We start from the raw sequence: 15,000 nt of genomic DNA on the forward strand, positions 1-15,000 counted from the left end.
TAAAAAAATATTTTTTTTAATTGAATTTTTGAATTGTATACCAACAACAACAACAACAACAAAAACACGACTAGAGAGCAACACAAAAGAGAGAGGGAGAGATGAAAGAGAGAGAGGGAGGAGAGAGAGAGGAGGGAGGAGAGAGAGAGGAGGGAGGAGAGAGAGAGAGAGAGGAGAGAGAGGTAGAGAGGGAGGGAGGAGAGAGAGAGAGGGAGGAGAGAGAGGGAGAGACAGAGTGAGAGAGAGAGGAGAGAGAGAGAGAAAGAGGCTGTTACTAAACAATAAAAAAAGAAGTATTTTTTATGTTGAAAATGTTATTCTATTGTCTAAAAAACTATTTTTTTAATTGAATTTTTGAATTGTATACCACCAACAACAACAACAACACGACTAGAGAGCAACACAAAAGAAATCTAAAAATAATCATATAATTGATGAAAAATACCAATAACGGCACAAGATGATGAAACATAAATACATTTACGGCAAAACAAGTCCAACAAACACATTTATAAAATGTGTCCAACGCCAAATTAAGTCTGAATGTCATTTTATCCATTCGTCTGATCGGTCAGGAGGTCGGCCCAGTCCTTTTTTACGCCATTTCCAAAGGTTATTTTATTGTGTCCATGGCAGGAGTTTTGAGGCCCAAATGCACAACTCTAAAGTTCAGAGGGCAAAGTCAAAAACAGTCTGCAGTGGAATGTTATTTTTATTTAATCGTCATTGTGGTATTGAATTATCAGCGGTGATTTTGAAGGAAAGACGCTGCCGCTCTCACGTTCAGTCATGACCTTTGGCTAACGACCAAAAGGACACAAAACGTTGCGGTTACAAGAAGACAATGAATACCGTATTTTCTGGACTATAAATCGCACCTTTTTTCATAGTTTTGGCCGGGGTGCGATTTATACTCCAGAGCGACTTATGTGTGATATTATTCGTTATTTTCACACTGACAACCACAAGAGGGCGCTCTAGGCTCTAAGCGACGCAGAAGAAGAATCTGCACTTCCTCTTCCTCTGGAGTTTGTGGAGTTGTTTAGAAGTGACACAGAGGAAGAAGAATTAAATAATCCGGAGCAATTTATAATCTGGAAAATCTGGAGTGTCACTTTTTTCCTTAGTAGAGTTTGAATAGTGAACTTTAATGTGGGAAAAAAGCTGGTTTGGTCGTCTTTATATTTTAGCAGTGAAAAGATATTTAAAGTGTTTGTAATAATCTGGATATTATTGCATTTTGAACGTGTGTGTGTGTGTGTGTGTGTGTATGTGCGTGTATGTGTGTGTGTATGTGTGTGTGTGTGTGTGTGTATGTGTGTGTGTGTGTGTGTGTGTATGTGTGTGTGTGTGTATGTGTGTGTCCGTGTCCGTGTGTGTGTGTCCGTATGTGTGTGTCCGTGTGTGTCTGTGTGTGTGTGTGTGTGTGTGTGTGTGTATGTGTGTGTCCGTGCCTGTGTGTGTGTCCGTGTGTGTGTCCGTGTGTGTGTGTGTGTGTGTCCGTGTGTGTGTGTCCGTGTGTGTGTGTGTGTGTGTGCATCCGTGTGTGTGTGTGTCTGTGTGTGTGTGTGTGTGTCAGTGTGTGTCCGTGTCTGTGTGTGTGTCCGTGTGTGTGTGTGCGTCCGTGTGTGTGTGTGTCTGTGTGTGTGTGTGTGTGTCTGTCAGTGTGTGTCCGTGTCTGTGTGTGTGTCCGTGTCTGTGTGTGTGTCCGTGTGTGTGTCCGTGTGTGTGTGTGTGTGTCCGTGTGTGTGTGTGTGTGTCCGTGTCTGTGTGTGTGTCCGTGTGTGTGTCCGTGTGTGTGTGTGTGTCCGTGTCTGTGTGTGTGTGTGTCCGTGTGTGTGTGTGTGTATGTGTGTGTGTGTGTGTGTGTGTGTGTGTGCGTCCGTGTCCGTGTATGTGTCCGTGTGTGTGTCAGTGTGTGTGTGTGTGTGTGTTCTCATTTACATCATCAACAGCCTGCGAAACAAGGCGCCATTAGCTTCCCCACACATGCTAATGCTAACGCTAATGCCGCGACCTCAGACGAGTCAAACAAAGCGTAGGAGAAGCTCGGAGGGAAAGTCGTGTAGGAAAAGTGGATTCATTTGTCTTTTTTGAAGTCGTGTGTCCTCACGACTGTAACGTTGTCGTGTCGGTCCTGAAGTAAACCTGTCGTATTTCCCCCGTTTAGAGCCGCGTAGTGCGAAGGATGAGAGCGATTTAAGGCGATTATTTCAACTGTCGAAGCGAGCAGCTATCTCTACTGCACATTGAGACTTTTGAAATGCATTTTTAGACAAATAAATGTTGAACTATGGTGATTAAAGGATTCTAGATAGAGAATTTGTATGACTTATTTGATTTTTTTAGAGTCTGTATGGACCATTTAACTGTTAAAATGATCAAATACAACAATTTTTTTTCTTTTTCTTTCAGCTTTACTTAAAATAAATAAATCATAATAATATTGTTTCATTGTGTTATTCCATTTTATGTTGTTATTATTATACTTTATATTTGAAAAAAAATGCACATAAAAGTATAAATCACATAAAATCCCTAAAATACATCAAGTTATTATTTGCCAAAAGGTAAAAGTAACTTTTAAGACCTGTATAAAGATTTCAAATTATAGATATCCACTTAGGAAAATATCAGTTCATCCATTTTGCATTATGCAGGATGTAAAGAGATTAAATATTGTGTTAAGTCTTGTGTGTTTCGCATTATTGTGTGAGAAAAAGCACCATTTTATGATTATTCACGATTATTGACTCCAAACAACAGTGAAATAGTCTAATTGATCACCGTTCATTAAGCCCATGTGACGAGCTTTAAGGATTAAGTTAATTTGTTGTAGGGATTTAACAATTATTCATTACAGAGACCAAACAACAATGACATTTTTTACTTTCTTTCACTCCCATTGACCAACTCAAGTTTATGAAATTTTACTTTCTTAATGCAAAAAGATAATGGGAAAAAACGCCAGATAAAAAGCAGTTTTATTTTTTAGGTGCATTTTTGTTTTTTACAATAAATTGAGGCAAAATATACTTCATTTTGCTTCTAAAATTGTCACGATTATTACGTTTTAGCTCTCACGATTATATTATAACTTGAATAATCAATATTTCCAATCTACACTGGACCGTCCCAACGCTGGACCGCCCCAACACCGGACCGCCCCAACACTGGACCGCCCCAACGCTTGACCGCCCCACCCCCAACACTGTACCGCACCAACACTGGACCCTCCCAACACTGGACGGACCGTCCCAACACTGAACCCTCCCAACATTGGACCCTCCCAACACTGAACCCTCCCAACACTGAACCCTCCCAACATTGGACCCTCCCAACGCTGGACCGCCCCAACACTGGACCGCCCCAACACTGATCCGTCCCAACACTGATTCGTCCCAAAGCTACCTCAGTAAACTCTGGCGTCCCCACCGCTGCCGCGGTGACGGGGGACGTCACGTGTAAAGCCTGATTCACGACCGTGTTCTAATTAGCGCCGTCATTAGCGCTTCGCACGTCACAGCTTAACAGGACAAACGCACTCCAGCTGCTCAAATATCGGCACTTGGGCTCAGGACTAAAGGGGGTTCCACACCGCGAATGAACCACCGAGGAGGCAATTTGACCCTTTTCACCGAACCGAGCAGCTAGTTCTGGAGCTCCACTTCTGCTCCGCTCATTTTTTACGTTGAATTAGTCGAGACTTTCTAAAATATATCAATAATGAATGAAGACGAAGCGGAGAGCAAGTTCCAGAGTGATAATCACAGCAGCATGTTCAGACTTTTACCATGTAAATACTGGAGACATCTGCATGTTTATAAAAGTAAGCGCTTTAGTCTCTGGGCCAGGGGTGGGCAAACTACGGCCCGCGGGCCACATGTGCCAGGTAATATTTAAAAATAAATAAAAATAAATAAAAAATGTTTATTTTTTGCCCTTAGGTATCTGTCTGCACTTGTATCCTTAATAAATATGACGTGAAAGGAATTAAATAATAGATTCAAATAGCCTATATATTTTTTTTCACACCAATGATTGCGGGCCGGCCCTCCGCTACTTGGCTGGATTCGAATCGGAAAATAGGAAAATAATTGCCCACTCCTGCTCTAAACTAATGCTAACATACAATAAATTTCATCAATAACGTTAAAATAAAGGGGTAAAGTACTATTACATAATCCAATTTATTATATTATTATTCTATTATGCATGTAAAATTAACCGTGATACTATGGTTTAGGATGGAGTTATTCCATTTTCAAAAATATCCATAACTTCAGGTCTCTTTCAATAATTGCAGTCAAATTGACAATCCAGTGTTGAACCAACCACTAACTCGGAATCAAACCAGGTCAAAATCAGTCTAAACCGAGTCTAAACTAGTACCAACCCAGAATTAAACCATTAAACAGGAAAAAATATATATTTTAATGTTTGGACGATGGATTGCGGCCCAGATCAGATCATTTGGAGGGCCTGATCTGGCCCCCAGGCCTTACGTTGAATATGCCTGGGTTAGGAGGTTGGTGTAAAATAGGATATCGAGTAGTAAAATGAAAACTGTTATAAAATGGCTGCAAAAAGAGCTGATAAAAATAAGAACAACAGAACTGTGCTGCTGTTCTGCACTTTTACGGTCAATTTTAACAACCTGATTAAAGAAGGAGTGGATCTTGCCTCGTTAGAGTCCACACACTCACATTAACCACAACAGAAGAGCAGATGCACATTCACAACGTCGCTGCCAAGAAAACCAAAACATCCTCCACAAGCTCATCTGGGTTCATCTCCTTTTTTGTCCCGTCACTTCTTCCAACGTCAACATTCTCCCGTCTTTGGAAGACGTCCAGAGTTGCAGTTATTTACTCGAGCGGCGAGCGGCGTTTGATCGCGGCCACACCTGTTCCTTCCTTCCTGCAGCTCAAACTCACATGAGAAACAAACCTCTGACACTGGATGAAGGATTTATGATCCTGAGAGAGGGGAGAGACATTCAGGGAACATTATCTTTTGGAGTATAAGTCGCACCAGCCAAAAAATGCATAATAGAGAAGAAGAAAACACATATATAAGTCGCACTAGAGTATAAGTCGCCATTTGATCAATTTGATCAAATCCAAGACCAAGAACAGACAAAATAATAACAGATGAGAGAACATGGTGAATAGGTGTACGTATGCTAGCGCTAACACCTTCAGCTACATGACGTATGCTAACGCTAACACCTTCAGCTACATGACGTATGCTAACGCTAACACCTTCAGCTACATGACGTATGCTAACGCTAACACCTTCAGCTACATGAGGCACAGACAGAACTGTGGTAAGTGTCTGGTATGTTAACGTAACATATGAACAGTTATTCAGATAACTATAGCATAAAGAACATGCTAACAAGTTTAGCAAAGCATCAGTTTTACCCCAAATTACTAAATCCACTGAATTCTTCTTCCTCTGTGTCACTTCTAAACACATTTTGTTCATGAAATCATCACTAAAAGACATTTTTTCTTTGTTTTTGGAAAGAGCAAATAAAATCGAATAAATTGATCAATATGTCTACGGTCACACGGGTACTTTTGGGTTAGCGCTACGGCCACGCCCTCTTTTGGGTTAAATCAAACTGTGCTAACCGACGAGCAGGAGATACGAATTGTTAAAATGTTATCGTTTTGTTCCCAAATGCAATAATAACACACTTTATTCGCATATATTCTACCTCCTTGAAGCCTTTAGTCGCCATATTTTTACTTTTATTTGGCTGATAATGTGTTTAAAAAGTCTCAATGCGCAATAGAAAAAATTGTTTCACAATAAATTACAAAAAAAAATTTAAAAATCATTGTTTATTTCAATATTGACTGAATCTTCCATAGTTACAGCCCTTTAACCACATAAAATAATTTCCTAAAGCTGGGCGGAGTCAATTAATTAACTAAAATAATCGTCGTATCAAGGTATTTTTTAGATTTTTTTTTAGATTTTAACTTCAAAATAATGTAAGAAACGGCAAAAACGTAGAATTCAGACACTAGATTAATGTGGCATTGATGCAATTCCAAAAAAGCAATAAACTTAAATATAATAGTGAGGCAAAAGCTTGCTTGAACCAATACAAAATGCTACAAAAACAACATTTACATCTTATTTAAAACATACTTTCGGTCTGTATGAACATCATTTCTAGACGCTGACGGGGAAGTTGTTGTGAAAGTGTGAATTATGCAAATGTGTTGTTGAAAAAGAGGAAACGGCGCGTGATATGATGACATCCTGTTATAGTTACAGCCTCAAACGTGTGAAAGTGATTATTATTATTTCAGAATTGTGATTCACAGCTGAACGGATGTCGAAAGATGGTGAAAAAAGTCATTTAGTCTGTCCTGAAAATGACAGGGCTGTGAGTCGATTAATCGGCTAAAAAAGCTCTCAATTATGACAATCTAAAGCTAAAACTACATGTAAACTAGATAACTACTCGAAATATCAAAGTGGCTATTTATCGTGACAGAAATGAGCGTCGTCACACTTTTAAACAACATAATTTCATCATCAATTGCAGAGTTCTACAGCAATAAACCTTCTGACATTTGAGTTGTGGTTCAAATAAACCATTCAAATCATTCAAATAATTAGTCGCTTAATAACAAATGTGGTCAATGATGTAAGTACAGCTTTAGAAATAAGGATTACAAATGTTATACATATGAAAGTGACATGGACAGTGAGAGTGGCATCGTAAGTATTAATTTGATTGTAAATTAATTAATGTTAATTCATGTTACAAAATAAATAGAGCCTTTAATATGAATTTCATAATTAAAAACAACAGTTGTATTTGTTTGGTTTGGGCCAAGTTTAATTCTGATGTAGACTTTAGTTGGTCTTGTATTAGTCCACTAAACCAGGACTAAACCAGGACTAAACGTGGTCTAAACCAGGTCTAAAACAAGTATCAAACATGTCCATGATTAATTCCAGGTTTGGTCCTAGTTTGGTCCTAACTTAGACCTAACTTAGTTCAAGTTCAGTCCTCGTTCAATCCTAGTTCAGTCTTGTTTTAGCCCTGGTTTAGTCCTGGTTCAGTCCTAGTTTAGTCCTGGTTTAGTCCTGGTTTAGTCCTGGTTTAGTTCTAACTCAGACCTAGTTTAGTCGCGTTATTGAAAGATGGCTCAGATTACTTTCACCTGACCTTAAACGCACTCTTAAATCAGAGCTTTTAATCACAAAAAATAATTATCTGCAGCGTTTCTGTTTCACTCGTCCAGTGCGTTTAGTAAAAGTAAAAAAGTGTCTGTAATAAATCAACTTGACTTTTCTCCTTCAGTGTCGAGTCGGACTGAAACTTTAACTCCTGAAATAAAGACGCTCATGTTTCCTGTGTCTCTCTCCTGCAGAGATCACACCTAAACTGCACCCAACATGACACCTGCTGGTCAAACTGTGCACTGCATCATGTACAGTGGAGAAGTACATGTAGTAGTCTCAGCAGTACAAGTAGTAGTAGTAGTAGTAGTAGGATGAGGAGGAGCAGGATGAGTAGTAGGATGAGGAGGAGCAGGATGAGTAGTAGGAGTAGTAGTAGTAGTAGGAGTAGGAGTAGTAGAAGTAGGAGTAGTAGAAGTAGGAGTAGTAGGAGTAGTAGTAGTAGTAGGAGTAGTAGAAGTAGGATGAGTAGTAGTAGGAGTAGTAGTAGTAGAATAGTATGAAGTAGTCCTCGTCTTTTAGAAGTAATGCCACTGATAAGAACAAGTATTGACACAAAATAAATCCCATAAACAGGACAAAATTGGACCTTTTCTGAATAATTTTAGAATGTTTTTAAGTTTATAAGACAGATTTCACTAAAACGCGCTGAACACGATTATATTTCAGATTTGACGAAACATTTTGTTCATTTGCCCCAAGTTTATAGCGGTAATTGTACTTCCTGGTTGGACGTGAGCACAAATATGACACAGGTAGAGGTGATTCCACAGCTGTTACCATAGCAACCAGACTGTAAACAAGAGCCAAACTCCACATAAATGACACAACAGTTCTGATCTGACACAATAACACCATAAAACACCTTTATTTAGTCCAACCATGGTTTAAACTGTCTCTGTGTCGCACACTGATGACATCACAGAGGGATTCAGCTCCACTTCCTGTCATTTTAAACTCTTATTTTTCTACATTTCATAACAAACTGCAACTTAACGGAAGTAAAACTGTGATAAATATTTACCACAGGTTCTACACCGTTAAACTAAGTCAGAATTATAAAAACATAAGAACCTTTAATGTGGACTTTATTTTTATTTGTATTAAAGCAACTGCTGTGTAGTACTTGTAGCAGTATTACTTGTAGTACTTGTAGCAGTATTACTTGTAGTATTTGTAGCAGTATTACTTGTAGTACTTGTAGCAGTATTACTTGTAGTACTTGTAGCAGTATTACTTGTAGTACTTGTAGCAGTATTACTAGTAATACTTGTAGCAGTGTTACTTGTAGTACTTGTAGCAGTATTACTTGTAGTACTTGTAGCAGTATTACTGGTAGTACCACGTGACGTTAAAGCAGCAGCTGTGTATTACTTGTAGCAGTATTACTTGTAGTACTTGTAGCAGTATTACTTGTAGTACTTGTAGCAGTATTACTTGTAGTACTTGTAGCAGTATTACTTGAAGTACCACGTGACGTTAAAGCAGCAGCTGTGTAGTACTTGTAGCAGTATTACTTGTAGTACTTGTAGCAGTATTACTTGTAGTACTTGTAGCAGTATTACTTGTAGTACTTGTAGCAGTGTTACTTGAAGTACCACGTGACGTTAAAGCAGCAGCTGTGTAGTAATTGTAGCAGTATTACTTGTAGTACTTGTTGCAGTATTACGTGTAGTACCACGTGACGTTAAAGCAGCAGCTGTGTAGTACTTGTAGCAGTATTACTTGTAGTACAGCTGTGCATTTCGAGAAACTCCCACGAAATCCGAACAAAGTCTACAACAAACCGCGGCGTCTCTTCGAGCGATTGATGTGGGTATTTCGACTCCCGCTTTCCGTTTGGCCTCGAGACGTTTGAGAAAGCGATACGAGACGGCGAGGAGCTCCACGCCAGGACAACAGTGAGACTACAATACATTAAAGACAAGCCGAGTACTGCAGCGCAACGAGGACGAGGGACGAGGGGCGAGGGACGAGGGACGAGGGGCGAGGGACGAGGGGCGAGGGACACGTGACGGTGAATCCAGCAGCAGAACCACCAGATTATAAAGAAAAATGTCCAAAAAAATAATCTTAACAATGATATTATTGTAGTTCCGTACATCGTGGGTTCTGAGACGGAAAATAGCATCGGAAAAAAAGACAAAAATGAAGCTCAACACGTCAAATTATGGAGAAAATTTCAAAATGAATGCAGTTATCATGACAAATTAATTAAGATTCTTTAGTCAACGACGTGATTTAAAGGGGCGAGTGCAAATGTGCAGCTTTTGACAAACATATTTCCGTTATTTTTCCCCCATTCTCTTCATTTAAATATGTATGATTTTATTTATCTAAAGTTGGGTTTACTGGAGCGAGAGCCAGAAAAACAAACTTAAACATTATATATGTATATATATATATATATATGACTGTAGTTTGTGATTATAGAGCCTTTAAAATGCTATGTCATGAGAGCGTTCAATATTGCAGGATGACACTAAATCAGCTACACATTTAAACAACATTTTAAGCCTTTTTAGCTAAAAATTAAGCCACATTTTAATTTTACAGGATTTAAATATCCGTAAGTTTGATTTTTGAATACAAAGACGGTAAAAACAGACTGAATTCTTGCCTCAAACTTGTATCTGGGAGTCACAAAAAGTATAATTTGTGAGAGAACGTGCAATAAAACTGTGGATAAAATGGAAAAAATATATTGTGGGGTCAAAAATTTGTCTTTAAATCTGGATTTTGCCTTTGTCTGTTTGAAAAATCTCCAAACAAAAAAAGAAGTAGTTTTTAATTGCCAAAACCATGTTGAATCATCATATTTTGTGATATTCTAATGTTAATCCCAATTATATTCCACGTTTAGCTCCATTCTTTTCAAACTCAGTACATTATAACAAACATTAAAGGGTCTCCTCTCCTACACTCGTGCGTTTGACTGTGGGATTTACACGTACACGTCCCTTTTCCACACAAACACTTTTACTGCACTTTAAAGCACTATTCCGCACTTTTACTGCATCATTAAGCACTATTCAGCATTTTTCAGCACTTTAACTGTATTTTAAAGCACTATTTAGCACTTTAACTGCACTGTAGAGCACTATTATGCACTTTTAAGCACTTTTGCTGCAACTATGACACTATTAAGCACTTTCACGCACCTTTAAGCACTTTTAAGCCCTTTAACTGGACCATTAGGCACTATTACGCACTTTTACTGCACTTTTAAGCACTTTAAGGCACTATTACTGCACCATTAGGCACTATTACGCACTTTTAAGCACTTTAACTGCACCATTAAGCACTTTAACAGCACTTTTACTGCAACTATGAGCACTTTAAAGCACTTTTACTGCACCATTAAGCACTATTACACACTTACACTGCACTTTTAAGCACTTTAACTGCAACTACAAGCACTATTACGCACTTTTAAACACTTTTACTACACTTTTAAGCACTTTTACAGCACTTTAAGGCACTTTGACTGCAACTATGAGCACTTTAAAGCACTTTTACTGCACCATTAAGAACTCTTACGCACTTTTACTACACTTTTAATGCACTTTTACTGCAAGTAAAAGCACTATTACGCAATTTAAAGCACTTTTACTGCACCATTGAGCACTAATACGCACTTTTACTACACTTTTAATGCACTTTTAAGCACTTTAACTGCAACTACAAGCACTATTACGCACTTTTAAGCACTTTAACTGCACCATTTAGCACTTTTAAGCACTTTTACAGCACTTTTAATGCACTTGTAAGCACTTTAACTGCAACTACAAGCACTATTACGCACTTTTAAGCACTTTAACAGCACCATTACGCACTTTTACTGCAACTATGAGCACTTTTAAACACAACTGTCGTCTCCAAACTGCGGATAATCTTCAGCCCCGCGTGACACCCTCCCCCCCGCACCTCCCGCACCGTCTCCGCCATCAGAACATCACAACCTCCCGCAAAGACACACGCACACGGCCACTTTTGCGCCATTTTAGCTTTAGTTTCGCGCAGCATCAGAGCTCGTTGTTTCCCTCACGCGGCCGCCGTGGCTTCTTCTTCTTCTTCTTCTTCTGCTTCTTCTTCTTCGGTGGACGGTTCGCGTGGACACTCACCATTTCAGCAGTAAACGCGCGTCTCCATGGCGACGCGGCGGTGTCCCGGGCGCGTGGAGCTGGCACGAGGCGCGACGTCCCGGGTCTGAGGTGAAGCGCGTGGACTTTTGTCACTTTGTCGAGATGTTTACGACGGAACCAGCGCGAGTCTGAGCGCGCGTGGGGGAGCCCGCTGCGCATGCGCACTGCCTCAGAACGCTGTTGTCACGGGAAACGAGTCATTTCATCTGTTCAAATCAAAACGGGTCTGATTTACAGGAAAAGAACGTTAAAACTTATTATTCTAAAGCGCAAACATTTCATTATAAAACATGTCACGTGTTTAAGATAAGTATCACACTTTAAGATAAGATAAGAGAAGTTTTATTTGTCCCACAATGGGGAAATTCCAAGGTTGCAACACAGAGTAGGTACAGAACTATAATAATAACAAACAGATAACTTATAAAAAAACAGAGCATTCTGAGCAGAATATCTCTTTGCACTCTTATTCACAGCTGTAAATAAGAGTGTTATTGTTATTATTATTTTTTTATTAAGAATATAAGAGTTTTTCTACAAGAGTGTTTTTTTATAAGTTATCTGTTTGTTATTATTATACTTCTGCACCTACTCTGTGTAGCAACCCTGGAATACACCTGGAACTCTTATAAAAACTCTTATACTCTTAATAAAAATAATAAAAACACTCTTATTTACAGCTGTGAATAAGAGTGCAAAGAGATATTCTGCTCATAATCTATATTTTAGACCTATATTGTATTTTGTCAAGTTTGTTTTCATTATAACATCTTATTTTCTGTACAGTCATAGTAAATATGTTAATGTGTTACTATTATTAATCCATTCATTGTTTCATTTATTTATTGTTTGTGTCGCACATCGTCAAAGAAAACTCCAACTTTGTTTATTTACAATGGCATTAAATCCTTTTATGATTCAGAACAATAAGAAGAAGTTTCATTTTAAGTCCAATTTTGTATCTAGAACATTGTGCACGACATGGATCCATCATAATTTCATGTGTCACGTGCAGAAGGTAAAAACTTAAACTTCTTATGGCTAAGAATTTTCTTCTTCTCCTTCTCTTTGTGTGAAAAACCTGTTCTGCAGAATCTGACCAGGGCCCGGCTCCTCATTGAGGTCTAAACGTGTCACATTGAGGTCTAAACGTGTCACATTGAGGTCTAAACGTGTCACATTGAGGTCTAAACGTGTCACATTGAGGTCTAAACGTGTCACATTGAGGTCTAAACGTGTCACATTGAGGTCTAAACGTGTCACATTGAGGTCTAAACGTGTCACATTGAGGTCTAAACGTGTCACATTGAGGTCTAAACGTGTCACATTGAGGTCTAAACGTGTCACATTGAGGTCTAAACGTGTCACATTGAGGTCTAAACGTGTCACATTGAGGTCTAAACGTGTCACATTGAGGTCCTTTGAGCAATCGCAGGTGGAAAAGCGTAATATCAGATAATATGTCCCATGATGGGCAAATATTATGCAAAATAAGTGGCTCTGCTCATGTTTTAGGCCCTTGTGGATTAAATATGTAAAGTTTGAACTGCTTTGGCCGTTCATCCAGTTCTGAAGTTTAATATGTTACAAATGAAATTCCTTGGAGATCAGAAAGACACGTGTATCTTTTGATGTCCACCACAGTGACACTCTCTCTCTCATGGTAAAGTATAAGAGAATTGTACTTGTTATGTTATTTAAAAGTAAAAAAAAAAATGAAATACTGTAATAAAATCTTGCAAATATGTCCTGTGGTGAGTACAAGCAATTATTTAATCAATGTTTAATGAGATTATACTGAAAATACTCGTCACATGTTATCACAGAAAAACTCAACTTTACTATTATTTCTGCTCAAATTGGCCCGTTTTACCCATCAATTTATGATAATGTCAACGAAAAACAACCATTCCAAGACCATTTTATGCTAAACAATATTGAGAACATAAAGCGCGCGCGTGAAACCACAAGTGTGACGTGTTACACACAAAAGACACGCACATTTACACCATTTAGAAATGGAATACATTCTGGTAGTCGTAACAGTCTAGACTCTATAATTCTTACTTATTCCCTTCACTTTATCAGTAAAACAAACACAAGTGGCTGCAGAAGTTGCCAGTGGCGCAGACGCGATGCGTGTTTGACGCGGCGCGGGACGCGTCCGCGCAGTGGGCTGTGTTTAATGGACTGCGTCACTCTATGGAAAAGCCTAACAATTAGTGTAACCAAACAACACGGGGACAATTAGCCTGCCCCGCGCGGATGGACGCGCGGGTCCGGGGGGGTCTGAGGGGGTCCGGGGGGTGGGGTGGGGGGGCAGAGCCGGTGCGACCCTCACAGTTGTAAACAGTCATTAGCACGTGAATGCGTCATGAGCTGTCATGTAACACGTCTTGAGAGCGCATGCCAATTTCCTTTAATGTTCTCGGCTACTTGTTAAACATGGAGGGCCGAGAGGGGCCGGGCTGAGGGTATAAAAGACCCCTGAGCTTCACCGCGGAGGAACCTGTCTTTTTTGTCTGTTTTGTTTCTGACCGCGCGGCTCCGACATGCGCGCATCGTCCCGGAGCGCTCCGGGCGCAGCGCTTCTTCTGACGCTCTTCTGCGCGGTGGCGTCCACGCGCGGGACGCACACGGCCACGTCCGGAGCGTACTCACGGTTTCGGCTTCTGGACCGAACCGCCGGACACCACCTGCCCACGTACATGGTGCACTTGTACCGGAATTTCACCACCAACCTGTCGCGACCCGCGGACGCGGTGGCGCGCGGCGGAGCGCGGCGCGCGGACACGGTCAAGAGCGTCGCGGCCAAAAGTAAGTTCTGGAGGAGAATGTGGGGATTGTGTTGTACATGTGAGGGACTTTTCTGGTTCTTTCTTGTCCGTTCACTTCTTCTTGGGCCGGGACGGGGTGAGGACGGGGGTGAGGACGGGATGAGGACGGGACGGGGTGAGGACGGGATGAGGACGGGATGAGGACGGGACGGGGTGAGGACGGGGGTGAGGACGGGATGAGGACGGGACGGGGTGAGGACGGGATGAGGACGGGATGAGGACGGGACGGGGTGAGGACGGGGGTGAGGACGGGATGAGGACGGGACGGGGTGAGGACGGGATGAAGACGGGACGGGGTGAGGACGGGATGAGGACGGGATGAGGACGGGACGGGGTGAGGACGGGACGGGGTGAGGACGGGATGAGGACGGGACGGGGTGAGGACGGGACGGGGTGAGGACGGGATGAGGACGGGACGGGGTGAGGACGGGACGGGGTGAGGACGGGGTGAGGACGGGACGGGGTGAGGACGGGATGAGGACGGGACGGGGTGAGGAGTGTGGATGTGGATGTGGTGCTCGTTGCGCCGCTGTCAAATCTGAGCCCAGACGACTTTTGCGGGAGTCAATACACATCCCGCCGCGCTGCGCCTCAGAGGGATCAGCGTGTGAAAAGGACGCGGGTTAATTCTCAAAGTAAACCGTGCCCTCTCCCTAAATAGCCCGATGTGGATTGCCGCCCCGCCAGACGCGCCCGCTGTTTGCGCCAAATCAACAACTTCCCTCAGTTCTTTTTCACACTCGGCGCTGATTAGATTAGACGCGGGTTCTGCTCCTGCTGCTGGTGCTGCTGGTGGTGGTGCTGGT

At 41.1% G+C, this 15,000-nt stretch overlaps 1 protein-coding gene across 1 annotated transcript in view; it reads left to right on the forward strand.

Moving 5' to 3' along the window:
* Positions 1-13,909: 13,909 nt before the first annotated feature.
* The window catches only part of ndr2 (nodal-related 2), a 9,892-nt gene continuing 8,801 nt past the window's right edge, over positions 13,910-15,000 (forward strand). The window contains exon 1 of the mRNA XM_072456766.1: positions 13,910-14,174. Within this exon, the coding sequence (XP_072312867.1) occupies positions 13,910-14,174 (265 nt within the window). The remainder of the gene's footprint in view (positions 14,175-15,000) is intronic.

This window comes from Eucyclogobius newberryi, unplaced genomic scaffold (assembly GCF_026437365.1).
Source record: "Eucyclogobius newberryi isolate DKJ021-1_F unplaced genomic scaffold, fEucNew1.0.hap1 SCAF_20, whole genome shotgun sequence".
NCBI classification, from domain to species: domain Eukaryota; kingdom Metazoa; phylum Chordata; class Actinopteri; order Gobiiformes; family Gobiidae; genus Eucyclogobius; species Eucyclogobius newberryi.